The sequence below is a fragment of the Scleropages formosus genome, chromosome 11 (genome assembly GCF_900964775.1).
Source record: "Scleropages formosus chromosome 11, fSclFor1.1, whole genome shotgun sequence".
Classification (NCBI taxonomy): domain Eukaryota; kingdom Metazoa; phylum Chordata; class Actinopteri; order Osteoglossiformes; family Osteoglossidae; genus Scleropages; species Scleropages formosus.
Window position 1 is genome coordinate 17,893,294 of NC_041816.1, and position 16,768 is coordinate 17,910,061.

Here is a 16,768-nt window from a genome sequence, read left to right on the forward strand (position 1 = left end):
TGGCTCCAAGAACGGCAAGGCCGATGCCCTGTCCCGTTTGTTCGAGGTATCGCCTCAGCTCTCCCCACCAGACACCATCTTGTCCCCGACGCAGTTTGTGGCTCCTATCCGTTGGGCTTTATTGGACGATATCCAAGCAGCCCAACGTCAAGAACCCGGTCCCAACGAGCAGCCCCAAGACAAAGAATACGTCCCGTCCACTGTTCGGTCCGAGCTCCTACACTGGGCCCATGATGGTCCAAGTACAGGACACCCAGGGGTCAACCGAACCTTGAAGCTTCTCGCTGAACGCTTCTGGTGGCCATCCATGAAACAGGACGTACGAGACTTCGTCCTTGCCTGCACCACATGTGCCCAGGCCAAGGTCCCACGGCAGCTGCCAGCAGGGCTTTTAGAGCCACTCCCGATTCCCAACCGTCCATGGTCCCATATAGCGGTGGACTTCCTTACTGATCTTCCGTGTTCTGATGGAAACACCACCATATTGGTCGTCATAGATCGCTTTTCCAAGGCCTGTCGACTGATTCCTCTGAAAGGTCTACCTACAGCCCTGGAGACCGCGGAACTGCTGTTCCAACATGTCTTCCGGCTGTATGGCCTGCCAGAGGATGTCGTCTCGGACAGGGGACCCCAGTTCACCTCAAGAGTCTGGACGGCCTTCTTTGCCCGCTTAGGAGTCTCAGTCAGCCTCTCCTCTGGTTATCATCCACAGTCTAATGGGCAAGTGGAACGCCTCAACCAGGAGGTTGGACGTTACCTGCGGAGTTACTGTGCTCAGAATCAAGCGGATTGGAGCAGATACCTCCCCTGGGCAGAGTACGCCCAGAACTCCCTGGTCCATTCGTCCACCAACTTAACTCCTTTCCAGTGTGTGCTCGGTTACCAGCCTCCGCTGTTCCCGTGGACGATGGAGACCAGTGGGTTGCCAGCTGTGGACGACTGGTACAAGAGGAGTGAGTCGGTGTGGGAATCCGCACATGTCCGTCTCCAGGAGGTGGTATCCCACCAAAAGGAGAAGGCCGACAAAAGGCGTAGGACTGTATTGTACCAGCCAGGGCAGAGAGTATGGTTGTCCACCCAGGATCTCAAACTGCATTTGCCCTCGAGGAAGCTTGCCCCCCGTTTCATCGGCCCCTTCAAGATCCTGAAGAGGATCAACCCGGTTTCTTACCGTCTTCAGTTGCCCTCGCATTATCGTATCTGTCCCACGTTTCATGTTTCGCGCCTCAAGCCCCATTGTGTTTCCGCCCTGCAGAGCCCAGCAGTTGCTCCACCTCCACCGTTGGATGTGGATGGGTCTCCTGCCTACTCCGTCAGGGCCCTCTTGGACTCCAAACGGAGACGGGGTACGCTGTACTATCTGGTCGACTGGGAGGGCTATGGGCCGGAGGAGCAGTCTTGGGTACCAGCACGGGACATCTTGGACCCAGCTCTTATTGAGGACTTCCATGAGTGTCATCCAGATCGGCCTGCTCCGCGACGGCGGGGGCGACCGCCTACCCGCCGGCGTTCTGCGGCTGGAGCCGCCCCTGGAGGGGGGGGTACTGTCACATCCCACGGGGTCACTGCCCCTCCTGGTCAGAGGCGGCGCCACTCAGTGCCGCTAGCTAACGCTCACCTATCACCTCACAGTCTCGTAGGACATGGAGGTATAAAAGGAGCCAGCGGAGCAGAACTAGTCGCGGATTCTTAATCAGCAGTTCTCTTGTGCTTCGTTGGCGATTGGTAGTCTCTTGTTCCCTCAGTTTGTTTTCTAGGTGTGCATGTTCCAGTCCCGAGTGCCCGTCCCGTCAGTTCCTGCCTCTTGTTCTTCAGTCCTGGTCCATCGTTCCTGTCCGGTATTTCGTCACGTCTCAGGGTTGCGGTCAGACTCACAGATTAGCGTTTCACTGTTCACCGTAGTTCCAACACCGTGTGTGTTTCCTGGTCTCGTGTTTCTTGTTTCACTTCCACCGAGTGTCTTACAATACTCACCGTACACGTCTAACCTCACACTGCACGTGAAGTCATTATATATTTCGTCTGTGTTTGGACGTAATAGCAACGCGCGTCCGTGTCGGACTCCCGTCCGGACGCTACACTTCCTTTGGAAAAAAAAAAAAAGATTTTTTTGACTGCACTCGTCGGTGTCGGTATTTATTTATATTTAAATTTATTATTTGGCGTTCCTGTCAGATACGCATTAAGCGCCGTGCATCCCTCCCTGTGCTACAGGTGTGGGGTAATAAAGGTGGTTTTCAGAAAGATTCGGCTCTTTTAAAGTCCCATAAAAGTGCCACTCGGATGACACTTCAGCGAACGGAAGGAAAAGGCTCGCGCTCGCAGAGCCCGTCAAGAGATTAAAGTCCGCGGCGCGGCGCTCCTCCTGCCCTCGCGCTCCTCCCCTCGCGCTCCAGGCGTCGCCGGCCGCCGTGCGATGCGTGGGCAGCGCGCGCACCTTCTCAGGTCGCGACACAGCTCCAGCACAGGCAGGCAGCTTCTCCGTTTCACACTTAAACGGTACATTATCGTCCCTGACTTCGTAACCGAGGTCACTGCGGAATGTTATGACGATAAAATGAAAGCCAGATGAAGTTAAAAGTGCGCATGCGTGAACGCAGTGGGCTGTAGAGTTGGTGTACGATCATTAAAACTGTCCTTACAGTTAACAGATTATTAGATTATTATTCTCTAATAGAACATTATAGATCGTAGCAAGGGTGCTGTTACACTAACTTTCACTCACTGCCTGTGTTTTCTGGAATAGTTTCACTGTATGGGACATGAATCCTCCTTTTTTTTTGTCAACAATAGTTGCATAGCCATGTGGATGTGCTCAACATGTCACGGATTGCCTCTTGCATCAGGTTTATTCACTAGACATCCACAGACACTTTTTTTTTTTTGCATAAAATGGTGAAGCTGTCAAGCTGTGCAAAGAAATACCAGCCAGTTACTGGGTAAACTTATTAGCATACTTGTCCTTGTTAAATTTTAATTATTTTTATTGATGTGACTCTGACCCACATGACTAATTTGTTCCTTGGGACAATAATCTGGGCAAGGGAGGAGCTGTTCTGATAAGGGAATAAATTTAAAGATGAAAAGAACTCCATAACTATATGCTTCCCATTCACAAAATCTTTGAAGACCCAAGTGCACCACAAAAGACAGTAACCCAGTTTTCTCTTTCACATTTCCTTTAACAACTTTACTTAACCAGGCCGTGCCCCTGCTGGCAGTCAGAGGGGTCTAATCCTTTCTCTTTGTTGCCTTCACATTGATCCTGGATGCAAGCAACTGATGCAACCTGTTAGTAATGAACGTCTCAAGAGAGTGTCTGGACATGAACCTACAACCTGTTACTCCTGATGGGGGGGGGGGGGTAGCATGATGCTCCTGAATTCACTAGGAGGAAAATCCTTGGTATCTTTTAAGGGAGGTTTGTAACAGTCCAAGGAAACTGCAGAGTTATTGCAGAAAATCAAAATAAGCAAGTGTGTTAACCAACTATTGTTAATTTCCAAGGGCTGTACCGAAATAGTATGGTAACAGTATGAAATATTAGGATAACTGAGAAGCACTAAATGTTTATATATGAAGATGGAAAGAGTTCTAATATTCTTTGGAATGAAGAAACAATGAGATTTGGTAACCATCTACTGGGTTTTAAAAATTACAAAATAGATATTCTCGGTTTTAATTGTTCAGTGTTTTAGTCAGACGTTTTGTTTCAGTTTACATATTAATTCTTTAATTGAATCAGTGGAATGGGAATTGGCATTTTACGTTAAGGACCCTGAACTGAAGAATAAAATTTTAAAAAAAATCAATTTATGGAGAAAATCAAGGAATACCGATACAGTGGGGTCTTTAGTTATTAGGATTTGCCATCCATTGTTGTTCTTTTGAAGGGGGTGCGGTGGCGCAGTGGGTTGGACCGCAGTCCTGCTCTCCGGTGGGTCTGGGGTTCGAGTCCCACTTGGGGTGCCTTGTGACGGACTGGCGTCCCGTCCTGGGTGTGTCCCCTCCCCCTCCGGCCTTACGCCCTGTGTTGCCGGGTTAGGCTCCGGTTCCCCATGACCCTCTATGGGACGAGCGGTTCTGAAAGTGTGTGTGTGTGTGTGTGTGTGTGTGTGTGTGTGTGTTGTTCTTTTTATATTTATAATACATTAATTTGGAAAAACTCTGATCCCTCCTTCAGACAGATTTGTACTAAACTGCACTTCTGCCAAAAGAAAGCGTGAAGCAGCAATGTGGAAGATTTTAAGTGGACATTTGGAACAATGATAATACTTCAGCCATTTACAGCGGGAAAGCAGGCGCAGCAGTTGAACACTGGCGATGACGCGCCATCTGTGGCGAAGTGAACGTTGTGTTCCGTTCAGCAGCTCCAACGGCCCAAGACACGTGTGTGTGGGCGGGGTCTGACGCCAACAAGCCAATCAGCGCGTACGCTCGTGGCTCGTGTCCAGGAAGTTGGAAGCCCAGTGAGGAAAGGTGCTGCTCCTTGAAACGCGTCAACTCCTCTGCAAATTAATAATATTATGGACTGGGCTGGGCAAACTGAAGTAAGTACGAGTTTCCAAACACTTTGCGGTCTTGATTTAACACCATTTACAGTGATTCTTGTGCCTATTCTTGTTTTAAAAGCCTCTCTTAGCCATGTTGCTTGCAGCCCTCAGCTGGTGGTGTGTGTCGGTTCTGAACCTACCTAGCTTAGCTACATGCTAGAACGCTTCCGACAAGTTGCACTTGAGTTTGACGTTACAATGAGCATATAACTCGTTCTTGTTGATATTTGGCTTCTTGCCGTTTGCACTGTTTTGTGCGTTTAAAAATAATTTTGAACATTTATATCTTCACCGCGTGGTCGTATTGAATTGTACTGAACTCAACTGCGCTGAGTTGCCATCTCTGTGAGATGAGGTGATCACCGTCATCATCATCATCATGATGATATTATTGTTGTTTCCGTGCTTGCTATTAAGAGGGTCGGTTCACCAGAGAAACCGGCTTTATCCTGCATAGTAGTCTTCTGGCTGGCTGGACATGGGTGTGTCATTGTGCTGGACGTGGTGGTGGAGGTGGGGTGTTTGTGTGTGAACACAGTAGGACTGTGTGACACTGTGTGCTCACACTCTCTGCTGCACCATCATGATCCACCTACTCACTTACTGGCACCAAACCGTGTACTTCTCTGGCGCGCGGGTCTAAAAATGCCTGTTTCTGCTGGAGAGGAAGGAGAGATTCTCTTACTGTGTACCCAGGCTCCTGTCTTTCATTCCCAAGCAACTGACTGTGTATTCCAAATTCACAGTGTCTCTCTCACAGTCACTCGGAGGACCACTTCCATGGACACGGCGAGCAGTTGCACTGCGAAGGCCACGGACACGGACATGGACACGGGCACGGCGGGCTGATGTATGGATTCAGACCTGGAATGAATGGACAGTTTGCTCCAAGGACTGAAATCATTATGGACCCCACTCAACAGCCACAGAGAAGGTCACACATGGATGACAGCAGCAGCTGGGACATTGTGAAGGCAACTCAGTAAGATATGCACTTTCATTGTGTTACTAGACATATGGGTCATGCTACTGATGGGAGTATGCATGTGTGTTTAGGCTGTATTTTTGAGCTATTCAAAGGAAGGCAATAGTAGGGCAGGTGCATTCACTCTAAGATTGCCATTCTTTCACAACTCTTTCACGATAGTTCAGATACAACATTCTCTGTGTACTGTATAAGATGTCAACACAGTGGTGCAGCAGGTAGTAGTTGGGCTGTGCATTTGGATGTGGTTTCAAGTCTGGCTCAGTCTGTGTGGAGTTTGCATGCAATGCCTGCCGGGGGGGAAGAGTTTGTGCTCGGGTGTGTGGGAACAGTGACAATTTTGTTTGCCCACTTCCCCATTCTGGACTTGTACAAGACCTGAAGGGTAGGCTGGGGTGCACCAGTGATCCTTTAAGCCATCTCAACTGTCCTTTTTAGCCTATTTCTGTCGGATTTGGTAGCCGAGCCGAACCAGACAGTTGTAGCAGTGTACAGGACAGACTCAATGACTTATGAGTAGAACCAGATCAGCAGGTCCTGTGGCAGGTTCAGCTTCTTCAGTTAGCGAAGAAAGTACATCCACTGTTGGGTCTTTTTCACGATGGAGTCGATATAAGTGTCTCACTTCGGGTCCTTTTTTTGACTGGGGGCAATGTCATGACCCGAGAAGTTAGTGAGAACTGTCTAGCATTGTAAGTCACCTTGGATAAAAGTGTGTAATACTGCTAATAGTAGTCATACATTAGGAGAAAAATTGTCTTTCAGCGAACAAATGAAAATGTCAGTGTGTGACGTTTGATGAATGCCTATTATTTCTAAGAAGTGCTTTGTGTTTGCAACCCAAAGATATATGCAAAAAAAGGCCATGCTAAACCACCTCCCTATTGTCACTTACCACGAAAACCAAACGAATGGTCGATATGAGTCAAATTTGAATTGAAGGCTATTTACCTTAGTGGATCTGGCAGCCTTTTAATAAATCCCATTGAATCAGTCTGTTGTTTTTCAGTTCCTTGTGTTAGTATTAGTTGCCGATTGTATCTACTCTGGAATGGGCAAACCGATTACCCAGTTAAACAGAGTAATAATAAAGCAAGTAAGTAGGGGTCTTTAAATAGAAATAAAAGCCATGGTGTTTTGATATTGTACCTAAGGTTTGGCATCCTGGACCGCTGTAAGGAGCTTGTTGAAGCCGGACATGATGTGCGGCAGCCCGACAAGGAGAATGTGTCCCTTCTTCACTGGGCTGCAATCAACAACAGGACTGAGCTGGTGAAGTAAGGAGGGCTCCTTTCATCACTGTACTTAAATTAGTAACGTGCATGTTTTTATAAGTCATTTTTCGCTCCAGTGAAAGCAATGGGTAGCGTAGCAGTGAGAAATTACTCATAATTCTTTAGAATTCTGGTATGAATTTCACTCCTGCTGCTGTAATGCTCTTGAACAGGTTACTTGTACCAAATTGCTCCAGTAAGAATACCCTGCTGAGTGAATGGTTGTCATTTAGGAAAATTTGTAAGCTGATAAGTAATAATTATAATAGTAAAAGTAGTGTTATAATTCAGCTACCCAACAGCAGACATGCTCTTTTGGAAAATGCTGTACTTCAGTTTTACACTCTACCCATTAATGTGTTGAATTAAGACATGGTCTCATGTTGCTATCACTGCTTTTAAATGAATAACAAGTTCTCTTCCCTTTTTCCAAGATATTATCTTTCTAAAGGTGCCATTATTGACCAGCTGGGAGGTGATCTGAATTCAACACCCCTGCACTGGGCCATAAGGTAACTAACACTGTTGTTGGCAACTAATGAGGTAAAACCAAAAATATATCTGGGGTATTTTTAACTGTAATAAAATTATTGGGTACCATTGTAATTTGTAGAATCAGTTTATTCATATTTCTAAGAAAAACTCTTATTAGTTTTAGTTAAGATGGCAGACACCAGTATTCATGTTGATTCATGTGAAGATCCCATAATTTCTGTCAATTTTAATTTATACTTATGTACTACCGTAAAATCCCTATTTAACGCCCCCACCCATTTTTGAAAATACCTGGTATATTTTTTTTGAGTAATCAGAAAAGAATGAAGGAGAAAAAAAAAAACTTACCAGTACTAAGTTTTAAATCCCATTCTCTTCCGTAGTCTGTAACATGAAACAATCCACAAACACATTAATAACTATGTGAACACGTCAAACTTGCGTGAAAAACACTGACATTGACAACTGTTAAACTGTATTAACACATTTGCATGAACTTTTTAGGGAGAGAGATGGTGATCGATTTCACTACTATATGACCTCTAATAAACACCCCTCTTTTGGAAAATGTAACACCCCCCGGGGCGTTAAATAGGGATGTTCTTTAGCAGTGTTATTTGTAAATATGTTGTTATAAGGTGTGTGGTTGTTGACAACTATTTGGAACTTTTTGCTGAAATGTGAACAGAACACACATCTCCCCTCACTGCAGGCAGGGCCACCTCTCCATGGTGATCTTGCTTATGAGGCATGGAGCAGACCCATCATTGGCTGATGGAGAGGGCTTCCGTGGTCTTCATTTGGCTGTGCTCTTCCAGCACATGCCCATAGCAGCCTACCTGATGGCTAAAGGCCAGGTGGGTGCACAGGTTAATCTTTTAATAGTTTTTAATAGTTGTGCGTTATGTGAAAATATATTTTATTTGCTTAAGATCTTAGTATTCTGTCTGTGTATTGTTGTAATTTCTGTTTCAGTTAATTGTCTGGAGAAGTGGATTTTTTCTTGACCACACGCAAGTGGTCTTCTCTAAATTGTTTCAGTAGATGTGGCAACCTGTCGGGCTTCAGCGGCGTGCTGCAAATGTTCAGTTGTTTTCGAAAAGAATAAAGTAGCAACAGTTGACGAGTGCCATTATCGTTGAAGCTTTGTGCAATATTCCTTTATCTTAAGTTGTGACTTGAGTTCCCTTGGTATTGAGGCAAATTGTTGTGAGACAGAAAACAAGTCACTGAGAGTAGTGTGTGGTATCCTGTGGTTAAGGTTTTTAAGTCTTTCTGGTTATGATGTGAAGTCACTTTTGGATTTGTTCTCAGCATGTTAAAAAATATTTTTGCACCTCAATTTGCTTTCACACAATGGCAGGAAGTAGATTTTCCAGATCTTAATGGACAAACCTCTTTGATGTTGGCAGCCCAGAAAATTATTGGGTAAGTACTATAAGTACAGTGTGCAGTGGAATGAAAGCCTGTCCTTTTACAAGCACCTCTGGGAGGAGTCTGCAGATTTCTACTATCCAGTGACTGACGCTACTTGTGTGCAGGCCGGAACCCACAAACTTTCTCATCAAGTGCAACGCCTCAGTCAATGCAGTGGACAAGGAGAACATGAACTCCCCGCTCCACTGTGCCGTTCTGGCGGGTAACGTGGATGCTGTCCACATCCTTTTGGAGGCTGGAGCCAGTGTGGACCTGCAGAATGCCAAAGTGAGATGTGTATATATTATATTTTCACTTAACATTTCTGGAATAGCAGCAGGATGGTAGTTAAGGTGGTTAGAGCCTCTCTCTTTGGTCGCAGAGGAACTAGGTTCGAATCACATCTCCTGCTGTAATATGCTTGAGCAAGGTACTGGCTGTAAATTGCTGAGTAAATATTACCCTGGTGTATCAAACGGGTGAACAACTGTGAGCAGTTTAATACTGCAAGCTGCTTTGCAAAAAAGCATCAGGTAAATGAATAAATGAACAGTAACTTTTGCAAAGTTGTACTGAATTACCTATTGTGGAAAAATATGCCAGCTAAAACATTTGCTATGATGAACAGTTAGCTAGGTTATTACCAGTCAAATAATACTATAAATAGAGAAGTAGAAAACAATCTATCTTTCCAGATTTGTTGCACTTCATGGCAACAAGAATGTAATGGATAAATATGAAACTTTTAAATGGTTTCCCTCCCAAGCTGTTTTCTCTCCCTGAGATGGTTAAAGATTTGGCTAATTTGGTGTTTTTAGGGCTACACTCCCATCGATCTTGCCCACCAGGTGCACAGTCCACTGCTAGTGCACATGCTGAACCATGTGAAGCAGGAAAGGATCAAGTCAAACTCCCCCTGCTTCAAGATATTCAGCAAGTATAAGGTATGTTCACTACAGGGACACAGTAGGATCTGTGCATAAAGAGCAGTCATTCGGTTCCATGAGCATGCCAGTTCTACTATATGTGGTGCCTTGATGTTTTCTGACCACATCCTGCCTCTCTCTACAGTTCCAGCTGCACCTGTTGTCTTTGACTGTTCTGTTGTGGGCTGTGGGAGCTATCCTGGACCTGAACTCTGAGTCCTGGCTGCTGAAGGGTGTCCTGCTGGCCAGTGTTCTTGCTGTGGTGAACCTCTGCTCTCGGTGAGACGGCGCACTGGCTGCACATCTGTTTCTCTGGAGGTTGCTGCTGCTGCTATTTGTTTGTTTATGTTGCGAATGGAAAGGCCGCTGACGAGGTATTTTGATTGTTTGTTTGCTTATGTGGAAAGCATGGTCTCGTGGTAGGTAGCATTGGTGACTCAGATCTCCTGGGCTGTGTATTTAGTTGTGGTTTCAAATCCTGCTCAATGTGAACTTTGCATGTTCCTCCCATGTGGCTTTCTTCCAGCTGCTCAAGTGTCCACTCTCAGTCCAACAATGTGTTTCAGATGAATTGGTGACTCTAAATTGTCCCTTAGTGTGTGGCTGTGTGGTTACCTTCTTCTGCTCAGCAGATGTAAGCATTGTAAGTTGTTTTGCACAAAGGTGTTGACTAAATACAAATTAATAAAACAAATATGTGAGAGGAAAGACTTCTGTCCAGAAGGCTGCAGGCTCATGTCCCAGGAGTTCTTACTAAAGCGCACTAAAGCAGATCTGGAAAAGATAGCAAAGCTATTTAGCAAAATTTAATAAAATGCAATTCTATTTATTCTATTAAACTAGACAGTTTTGGATTTAATAAAGGCACTCGCATTGAGGGCCACCTATTTCCTCTGAGTAGTGCTGCAGCTCAGAAGCAGTGAGTGGGGGGAAATGGTTCTTAATGAAACTCGATGGATGAGCCCTGCTCCATTGCTGCGGGCAGAAATGGGTGAGAGACGATGATGGAGAATTCATTAGCATGTCCAGCCAGACTTGATTTATTTTAGGAGGTCCTAATAACATTATGCAACTGAAAAATGTTCACAGCCTGCCTGTGCAGAGTTCCATCCACAAAGATATTTTATGAAGAACTGGAATGGAAATTAAACAAAGAAGCTTGTCAGAATAATGTTCTCCTAATTTAGAGTCTCGTGCTTTAAATCATTATTATACACATGCAGTTGAGATTCTGGAGCTAAATGATGGTAAACATGATCCCATTATGTTCCAAGTCTGCGCTCGCCTTTCAGCCCGTGATTGGATGTGTTACTGTAGCACCAAGGGCGAACCGTAACCATGGTTTCCCTAGAGTGGTTCTGCTCCAGCTGGGACAGAGGCCTGGCCAACTCGTATCAGATCCAGCTGCTTTAACAGCTAGTTTGAACCCTGTCTGTGTCCCTGGCTGAACGTCTGCTTTTAAAATTGTTTGCATTAGAGGCGCACAGATACTGTGGTGTCATGATTCTTTTAAACTTGTTACATTAAAATGGGGATCTCACTCCTACTTAACTTTTTTGATGAGCAGTTGTGTGATGCATCCAAACTATGCATTTTAAATTTGGGGAAAAATGGTACATGAACTGCTTAGGTTTCCTCCCACAGTCCAAAGACTTGTAATTCTGGTGGATTGTGACTAAATTTCCTGTAGTCCGTGAATGGATGAGTGGGTATATGTGCATGTGTGACTCCCCTGTGTAGTGCTGGGGTCCCATCTAGGGTGTACCCCAATCAGTCTTGTGCCCAGCGATTCCAGGATATCCTCCAGACTCCCGTGACCCTGACCAGAACAGGTGGTTAATGAAAATGGATGGATGGTACATAAACATTTGAAGATGACACATCACATCTATGTCGTGATGCAGTCCAGTAAGATTCATCTAGGGAGTTGCATGGTTGTTTTGTGGTCGACAGTCTGGTCTGTTTCTGAGTGTGCTTTGTTTGTCTGCAGACGGTTGACACATCCAGACATCAACAAGTTTTTTCCTGCCACCTTCCTGATAGCCTCCATCTTCTGGATGCTAGTCACATGGTGCCTCTGGTTCCTGCCTGATATCCTTCGCAGAGGTCACAGATTAAACACCAGGGGCAGCACTTGGTGCTGTGCTGCTATGAACAATCTTTCCTGTTGCGATTAGTGATCGCAAAATTAGGAATATGTGTGGTCACTGAGAAAGTGAAATGATAGAATTTGAGCGCATTCACACAATTGCTGTGCTCCCTAAAGGTAAGTGGTGATGAAATTGTTTCGTAAGGCCCTTAACTCTGACCCCCACATGTGCCCATTGCTACAGTGAAGATCCTCTTCACCTTGAGCTCCACAGGACTGTTTTACTATTACTTCAGAAGCTGGAGGACTGACCCTGGGCACATTAAGGCCACTGAGGAGGAGAGAAAAAAGGTAGAATTGGGATGTTAGACCTGTTGACCATCGCAGCATTGCGAGGAAGCCTCACTCTTTATACCGAGTAGTTAATTTCAGCAGGAGATGGACACACTCATCGTTTGGCAGGTTCAGCTCTATAAATCAGATTCATGTATTGAAGTTGTTCTTTACTGAAATGTGTCACAGAACTTAAAACTCTACATTTTTTTCCTTTTTCTTATTTATTTATTTTTTTTATTTATTTTTTTTAAGTAACTTGGCTCTAATGCCTCTACATGTCAAATGTATACTGTTGGGTGGTATGTTGTCAGAATTGTCTGAAATGTATTTATTCCGCTTAACAACATGCCTCTGAGTTGTTTTGTCTCACACTCAGGTGTAAAACAGTTTCCTATACATGAATGCACACTGAAGGCAGTAGGTTCTTCCGTGACACTCTCAGTCCCTTCTTTTCCTAGAATGTGGTGGTGCTGGCCGAAGCTGGATGTCTGGACCCCAGGGTTTTCTGCACTTCCTGTATGGTGAGTTCATTACACATGACTTCACCGCATGGTTCACCTCATTTAAATTTTTTTTGTAGTTGAAGTGTTTTGCAAGACCATTGAGAATCTTTTGCTGGGGTGTTTTGCTCTGTTTAGATGCGCAAACCGGTGCGAGCCCATCATTGCTTCAGCTGCGACTCTTGCATCGCCAAGCAGGATCACCATTCTGTGTGGATCAATGGCTGCGTGGGTAAATATCATAAGGATAACATACTAGATGTCTGTTGGAAATCCCTCTTCTCTGCAATGTATTACAGATGTGTCAGCAAACAGGTGATGCTATCTTTGAAGGCCAGTATGAGAAAAGCTGTAATTGAACTTTCCATGACCACCTCCACCCAATATGGGACCCCGGATGGATCTGATGGAGACTCTTTGAACACTCTTGTGGTTAAAAATGTTTTTCTCCCCACAGGAGCCAGGAATCACGCATACTTTGTTCTCTTCCTCCTCTTTCTCTCGGTGGTCTGTGCCTGGATGTTCTACGGGAGCCTCATCTGTGAGTCCTCAGTATCAGTGTGTGTGGAGATAACGTGCTAATCTTTCTTAAACAATCTTAGTTTGATTTTCAGCATTTTTGTGTTTAATGCCAGCAGTGTACGTATCACTATAATACGAGGTATGATTTTTCTTAATGGTCATTGATAGTTCAGTAAGGGAATATACTATTGTTATGGCTTTCCCCCCCAGGAATAGAGCAATAAACCCCTACGTTTTATCATTTTCTAGACTGGTCAAAACATTGCCATCTGAACTACAATGAGCAGGGGGCCTGGGGTGTGTTCACGGAGCTGGTTGGCTGCTCTCCCTGGGTGCTCTACATTTTTACCCTCACCTTCATCCACACATCCTGGGCGTCCTTTTTTCTCCTATTGCAAGTGTATCAGGTAAGTACTGTTTTAAAATAAAATGTGTGAATACAATTTTGAAGCAGTCTCTTAAAATGGTATTGACCCAGATGGAAACAGTACATGATACGGGATACTCTGAATACCACATATTGTTTTGCTAAAATAAACTGATTATAAAAATGTTTATACAAGAATAACTGCGCACATATTTAGTTAGGTGTGTCCGGTTAACTTTTTAAGATGAACAATATTATTATTATTTTTTTTTTTTTTTTTTTAATAAAAATATCTGTTTTGTAGCTATTGGGCCATCCAGTAGCGTAGTGGTTAGAACTGCTGCCTTTGGACCCCAAGATCATAGGTTTGAATCCCACCTCCAGCTGTAGTACCCTTGAGCAAGGTACTTACCTAAATTGCTCAAGTAAAAATTGCCCAGCTCCATAAATAGATAATTGTAAGTTGCTTTAGAGGAAAGTTTCAGCCAAATGAATAAATGCTTAATTTCTCTTTGTAATGAAACAAAGACTACGTTTATATCCACAAGGCCAATAGATGGCAGTAAAGTGCACCAAAACGGAATGCATGTTGACCGCTTAAGTTTTGCTTAGTGCCGCTACAGGCCTTCTGTTACCATGGAGATAACAATGAAAGTTTAAACTGATTAGAAGTTGTGCAGTTTAATGAGGCAAATATGCATTAAAAAAAAGTGATTAGGAATTGTGGAGATGGTATTTATTTATTGTCAAAAATTTAAAATGATGTAGAAGTCATACAATTCAGAAATGTTTCACAGAATCTACCCATTGAATAAATCAAGGGATGTCAGTGTTATTAAGCTTCTGTTGATTGTGACTTTACCGTAATATTGATTTTGATGTTAAGAACAAAAGGAATTGTGAACAGACTTCTGGTCCCAACTGTTTTGGAGCCAGTATGTATAAATATAAGCAATTATTCCTCAGACTGTGATTTGATCATTACAATTCAAATGAGACTTTTTTCAGTCATGGCTGCCTTAGTTTATAACTTGAAAAAAGTAGCAAAGCACCCTAACTATTTTTGTTGTGGTTAAATGTAGAACGTTTTATTAGTATACATTTTGCACTACTATTTCTCATTGAAATGAAATCCATGTGTCCAAGTCTGTACGTTTGCACTTTTAAACCTGGATATTTTGTAGTTATTTTGCAGTTGGTCACTAATTCACAGCAGTATTAATGAAATGCAGGATTTGGTGTATGGAATAGTGTTTTTAGCTTTAAGAATTTTATAACTTTTGTGTTTGGAACATTCATTTTAATAAGCTTCTTTGATCTGTTTTTTCCACACCTGTTACAGATGATATTATATGCTTTTACACCTGCTATATATGTAACACTTTCCTTGACTACCCAGTATGTATAATTTTTGGTGCCAGTGCAATTTATCATTGCTGTGTTTGTGGATCCTTAGTGATGTAGTAAGGAATAACTTTGAGAAAGTGGTTTTAAGGTTGTGTTTGTCTTCACAGCCTTGAAGATTTTGTCTCTTAAGTCTTAAAAATGAATGAATGAATTCTAAAAAGACACAAGCTGGACCTCTTTATAAGTACATCAAAAAAAAAAAAGTTCACTTTGTTTATGCAGCTGGATCCAAGCTTAAACGTGCTGTTGCCAGTGTTTCAAAATGCCACCTCCTCTGGAAATGAGCAGCGCGCTTCCATGAGACCATGTTGTCGTGCTTTTCCGTTTGCATTAATAAGCAGTCCCTGTGGCCGTTTTGTGCTTTGAACCCAGATTGCTGTCTATGGGCTCACCACCTCGGAGAGAATGAACCTTCTGCAGCGGAGGAGAAAACTGCCACAGTCCTTCTCACTGAGGCAGAACCCGTACAAGTGAGCTGCTCTTCCGAGCCTAGGGTCGCTGTTGTGTAGTGGACTCCACTCTGGAGTCAGAGGAGTTGCTCATCTTTTGACAGCCTGGCTGTAGTGGTCTTTGGAAGACTGATTCTAAGTCATTAACACCATCACGGTCTGATGTTGTGCCTGTGTTTGCCCTGCCGTTTCTCTAGTTCGGGTGTTGTCCGGAACATGGTCAACTTCTTCCAGCTGCGTTGCTGTGGGCTCTGCAAGCCTGTCGTGGTGGACTGGACCCAGCAGTTCTCCTTGGGGCCAGACCTTTCTGTGGCCAGCGGCTTTAACACTGTCTGATCTGAAGGGTCGCCAAGCCTCACACGAAGAGCTGGCTCTCTTTTGGTTATGGGCTGTAGGCCCCGGTTTCTGTTCTCTTTGTAGAAATCAGTTTAAATCAAGGAGGAGAAGCCACTAAGAAAAGGAAGTAAGTGATTTTAAAAAAAATCAAGTGATTTACTTTCATATGAACTGCCTTGTAATATATAAAGGGAATATAATGTTTATACATTTGATGTTTAGAGGACCATACCATGTACTGTATAATTATGTATAAAGTGTGTTAAATATTTTATATATAGGTATATTTTGATTATTTTTTTCAGGTTTATCTTGTTTTGTGGGAGAATTACATACTGAAAAAATTTGGCATTTTTATGCAATTTTTATATTGAATGACATTTGTAGGAGCAATTATAGTATTTTTAAGAATACTTGTTTACTCAGAAAGCACCATGCTTTATATCAAAGCTGTTTTGGGTATTGGGTAGCCTTCAGGTTAATGTTATTTTCAGTTCTCTTTCTAACACTTCTCCATGCATTATTCAAACAAAACAAGCAGTGCTAAATAGATTTTCTGCCTTAATGAGTGTGTTACTGCATAGTGAGAACAGTTTGCTGCATGTAGAATGAGCAATAATTTTGCACTGTACATTACCATACCACACCTTTTGCCATCATGTATTTCTTAATGCTTGTTTTGCAAATTCAAAGTATGTGTTGGTTTGCCTGTTATGTATTCTGCGTTGCAATAAAGGAATGCAAAATGTTTTGAAAAATGTTGCACTATTTCTCTATGGTTTTTACACTAGTAGTGCTAATCCTGGTCTATTCAGTTGTTTAGGTGTTGTGTTAAATACCTACACGTTTACCTCAGAAAGCAGTATTACAGCATGACCCTGACCGAACAAGAGGTTTGCAGAAATGTATGCATTTCAAAGGCGCTGTATGCTTGGACTGTCACATGAAAATGTGTTATGCGACTGGACGATTTTCTGAGATCAAGCCATTACATAAAGAGCCAAACCAAAACTCTTGCGTGTGAGGAATACCAGAAGGAGGTTCTATTGGAGGGAAAAAAACCATGAAGAGTAACACAACAGCCATGAGATAAAATCACTTGTTACAGGTAAA

The 16,768-nt window shown here is 43.5% G+C and overlaps 1 protein-coding gene across 1 annotated transcript; it reads left to right on the forward strand.

Annotated features, from left to right (window-relative positions):
* The first annotated feature begins 4,457 nt into the window (after positions 1-4,457).
* On the forward strand, positions 4,458-15,975 carry zdhhc13 (zDHHC palmitoyltransferase 13). Its single transcript, XM_018763165.2, has 17 exons — positions 4,458-4,550; positions 5,300-5,535; positions 6,693-6,815; positions 7,247-7,324; positions 8,020-8,164; positions 8,671-8,735; positions 8,849-9,011; positions 9,542-9,667; positions 9,795-9,928; positions 11,640-11,740; positions 11,965-12,089; positions 12,533-12,595; positions 12,713-12,806; positions 13,032-13,115; positions 13,346-13,503; positions 15,243-15,340; positions 15,517-15,975. The coding sequence occupies exons 1-17, from the start codon at positions 4,527-4,529 to the stop codon at positions 15,653-15,655; spliced, it is 1,956 nt and encodes a 651-aa protein (XP_018618681.2). The 5' UTR covers positions 4,458-4,526; the 3' UTR covers positions 15,656-15,975.
* Positions 15,976-16,768: the final 793 nt, after the last annotated feature.

What these genes read in the sequence shown, in the direction of transcription:
- zdhhc13 (XM_018763165.2), top strand. Translation starts at nt 4,527, where the DNA reads ATGGACTGGGCTGGGCAAACTGAA. An exon ending in ACCTGATGGCTAAAGGCCAG is followed by an intron (nt 8,165 to 8,670) that starts GTGGGTGCACAG and finishes ACACAATGGCAG; the next exon opens with GAAGTAGATTTTCCAGATCT. An exon ending in TGGACCTGCAGAATGCCAAA is followed by an intron (nt 9,012 to 9,541) that starts GTGAGATGTGTA and finishes TGGTGTTTTTAG; the next exon opens with GGCTACACTCCCATCGATCT.